We start from the raw sequence: 3,907 nt of genomic DNA, 5'->3' as shown, positions 1-3,907 counted from the left end.
GGCGGAGCCCGGCCCGGGGGGGGGAAAAGGGCCCCTGCCCTGGCAGAGCGGGGCTGTACCTGCCTTCCCTGCCTCTCTGAGTTCAGGTTCCATTTGCAGACTGTAAATAAAGGTTTTTAAAAAAAAAAAAATTTATATATATATATAAATTAATTCCTTGTGCTGCAGGTGTTGAAAGGGTCGCTCCCTAGAACGGACCAAAAAGGCTAAGGAAGTGTTGCTGAATCCACATGGATTTTGGCTAGACCCGTGCCAGCATATGAGCCACCCACGCCAATCACATAATAATGCTTTTTGAACCCGTTTAATTTGGGAAACTCTCCCATGTCCCCCACCCCTCCCCAGGCGGCAGGGGCCTGCGGGTGCGTGCAGGGGAGAGCGTGGGGCGCAGGCGATGGCCCAGGCAGAGACGGCTCAGTAGAAACCATTGAAGTTTTATTTGCAGTCACAATGCTTACACTGTATGCAGCAAACACCCTTACAAGTCAACCAGCAATCTGCTCACGCGAAAAAGGACCCAACACACAATCGCCAGAGGAAAGAAAACAAAAAAAAAAAAAAGAAAAAAAGGAAAAAAAATTAAAAAAAAAAAAAAAGGAAATAAAATGAAGAGTAGGTGGTGTCCGGGAAACTGAAGGCCTAAAGGACCGAGTGGCGGTGGGTAGAGCTGAGCAAGGGGATGCACACGACTAGCAGCAACGATAGTGGGAAAAGTACAAGGCAAACAGGTTCCCTCCCCCATCAGCTTTCTTCTGTAGGTCAATTGTATAGCCAAAACATTTATTAGGGTGACTTAGAGAATAGAAAAAAAAGGGGATCATTTTAAAGGGGGTGTTAAATGCTTCATACTTTACATACGTTGTTATTAAGAGCCCCGCGAGGCGGCAGGGCAGCTCGGGGGGAGCATACTAGTATTTTTTTGTTCCTGTGGAAATCCTGCTTTGTACAGCTTGTTTAGGCCAAAGATGTCTGGACTGAAACATGCGACTATAACCAAAGTACATTTATGGAGAATAGAGCTGACACGAGTTAGTGGATGTACGTAGGCTAAACGAGAAGCCAGCTATTTTCCATTACTAAATTGAAGAAAATATTTCATACCAATGGACTCTTCGTAGCTGCAAATACTGATATTCCCCCCTCCCCCCCCCCCCAACCCCTTTTTTTTTTTTTTTTTTTTTTTTTTTTTTTTTTTTTTTTTTTTGCTTCTCTCTACACTTGTCACTAAATATATCTCTGCACTTTCACACACCCACCCCTCGCCCAGTAAAGCTTCAGGCCTGCAGGACACGCTTTCCTCACTCGCATACACAACCCTCACGCCAGCACCGGTGCACCAGGGACTCTGTAAAAATTTCAATCACACTTTTTTTGTCTTTTTTTTTTTTTTTAAACTGAGTCAATATAAACCTTGTTCAAAATGTTATGAAAAAATGTACATGTTTATACAAGGCAGGCTGCAGCAGAGCGCTGGCGTTCCACGCAGACATTCGGGTAGGGAGACGCTGGATTCTTGCACCTGGCTTTATGCCCTTCCACCCCCTCCCACGGAAACAGAAGCACCCTGCCCCGGTGAGCTCAACAACCCCTCCTGTTCCCTCCTCCCTCGGGACGTGGAGTACGGCCCAAAGCGAGCGCCGCAATCCAGCCCTGGGGAAGAGCAGGGATTAGAAACGCCCTCTTTTCTTTCCATCGGAAACGGTAACCCCTCTGGGCCAGGCCAAAGAGATGCTGCTCTGTACAGGCGGAGTTGGGAGACGTCAGCTCATCATGTCGTTGCTGTTCACGCCGTAGGTGGAGTTCTTCATGGAGTCGTTCACCTCTCGCCTGAACGCCGACAGGTTTTGCGTGAACCTGAGGAAAAGGCAGAGCGGTTTGTTAGGGCAGGAGCTTGCCTCTTCCCCCTTTTTGAGGCTGCCACAAGGACCACGCAGCCTCCAGGCTGCACCGAGCGCGGGCTCAGCCCCGCAAAGGGGTCTCTGGCCTGTACTGACCTGTCCCTGTTCTTGGTTAGGAGGTTGCGTTCGATGCCTTCCATGAGGTTCTCAAAGCAGAGGTGCATTGCCTGCTGTTTCTCCGGAGGCTGGCTGTTCACTATACTGTTCCTCAAGTCAGAGAAATACTGGGGGAGAGAAGGGAAGGACGGGTTAATTTGCAGAGGAACAGCCCCATGGCTTTGGGACAGAGCATGCCGAACGGGCTCTAGCGCCCTTACAAAGGGAGATTAACAGGATTCCTTAGCACCAAGGCTGCTGCAGGGGAGGGCTGGACACCCTCCCTTCGACACACAACCTCTCCATGCCCAGCTTCCCAACCGCCCGCCCTGACACCGCTCTGCTCCCTTCAGCCCCAAGGCTCCAGCATCATTCAAGCCCGAACACCTCCTCCAGCTCCAAGGGCAGGGTGGGATGTTTACCTTTTCATTCAGCAATATCAAGCCGAGCAGCGGCCGAGACATCGACCACTGGTTCCTGCAGTCCTCAAAGATGATGATATTCAGCACCGTTGACAGCATCTGGAAGAGGGAGAGTGAGGTTTCAAACCAGCCCTTCCATCCCAGCGCTCTCCTCACCAGGGCACCGTGCGGGCTCAGGAGCGAGGATTCACCTTTGATGCTTCCCAGTGTTGGAGCCTCAATGCTACAGAGCTCTCAGCATCACGGGATGAGAGGAGGACCAGGAGCCCCCATGAATTGGTGGAGAACTCCACCGAGGGCACAAGGAGGAGGTGCTGAAAGCTGTTAGAATACGAGGAAACAGCCTCGAGTTGTGCCAGGGGAGGTTTAGATTCAATATTAGGGAAAATTCCTTCCCCAAAAGGGTTGTCAAGCACTCGAAGGGGCTGCCCAGGGAAGTGGTTGAGTCCCCATCCCTGGAGGGATTTAAAAGCCGTGTAGATATGGTGCTTAGGGACATGGTGCTTAGGGACAGGGTTTAGTGGTGGACTTGGCAGTGTTGGGTTAACACTTGGGCTTGATGACCTTAAAGGTCTTTTCCAACCTAAGCGACTCCATGATTTATTCCTGACACACTCCATCCCGCCCCAAGGCGGCCAGGGGAAAGATTGTCTCGCCTTCACTTAAACAAGGTAATGACAAGCGCTTAAATGCAGAGAGCACACACTGTGGTGCCCTGGGGAGCTTCCTCTAGCCCACACCAGGGGTGTCTGTGTTCCCTTCCACAGCCTCCTTAGGCTAAAGCCAGTTTGGAAGATGCAGTTTCTCTTTTTATCCTCAGAAAACACAGCTTCTAGCCCCCCAAAAAGCTTTCTTTGCATTTGATCGATCAGCAAGGGCGGAACAATATTCCCTGCTTTCATGTGGGTGTGATGCTGACAGGCACCAGCGGGCGAGGCTGGGTAACGCCGTCAGAAATGCAGGGAGCGCTGCTGTTCAAAGCGGTACGGCCAGGCAAGAGGCACAGAAAAGTGTTTTGCTGTAAGGTATGGATATGGTATGGATGCCAACGCAGGGCCCTCTGGAGCACCGAAACCTCTGTGAGCAGAATTGTCTGTCATTAAGCGACACAGAGGCGCCTAAACTACGCGGTACGTGTAGGTATACGCTGAGCTAAGCAAGGAAAACGTCTCAGCTCGCTATTGATCCTCTGCCACTGCACGTCCTCCTGACCCAGAGGGAAGACAAATCCCAACAAGCTCCCTGTCTACTGGAGGTGTCGCGGATGGAGGCAGGAGACAGATGACAGATGTGCTACCAGCCTGTGAAAAACCTCAATGCTCAAATTCACCCCGCAGAGGCCGTTTGTGAAGGCAGGCACGAGCGGTGCCAAGGCAGCACGTGCTCCAGCAGGCTGCAAACCCAGCTTTTATGTGGTCCCAACACGAGTGCCACAGCAGAGAGACTTTCCCCTACGCTGAAGTCTACGCAGAGTCTTGCTCAGCAGGGGGA

At 51.3% G+C, this 3,907-nt stretch overlaps 1 protein-coding gene across 2 annotated transcripts in view; it reads right to left on the bottom strand.

Annotated features, from left to right (window-relative positions):
* Nucleotides 1-1,158: 1,158 nt before the first annotated feature.
* XPO7 (exportin 7) overlaps nt 1,159-3,907 on the bottom strand; it is a 34,645-nt gene continuing 31,896 nt past the window's right edge. For both annotated transcript variants that reach the window (XM_035896047.1, XM_009640560.2), the window contains exons 27-29: nt 2,417-2,515; nt 1,995-2,122; nt 1,159-1,854 (exon numbers count right to left, since the gene is read on the bottom strand). In XM_035896047.1, the coding sequence (XP_035751940.1) occupies nt 1,761-1,854; nt 1,995-2,122; nt 2,417-2,515 (321 nt within the window). In that variant the 3' untranslated portion in view covers nt 1,159-1,760. The remainder of the gene's footprint in view (nt 1,855-1,994; nt 2,123-2,416; nt 2,516-3,907) is intronic.

The sequence above is a fragment of the Egretta garzetta genome, unplaced genomic scaffold, assembly GCF_000687185.1.
Source record: "Egretta garzetta isolate BGI_Z169 unplaced genomic scaffold, ASM68718v1 scaffold296, whole genome shotgun sequence".
In the NCBI taxonomy this organism is placed as follows: domain Eukaryota; kingdom Metazoa; phylum Chordata; class Aves; order Pelecaniformes; family Ardeidae; genus Egretta; species Egretta garzetta.
This window is presented reverse-complemented; position numbering and strand designations above follow the sequence as displayed.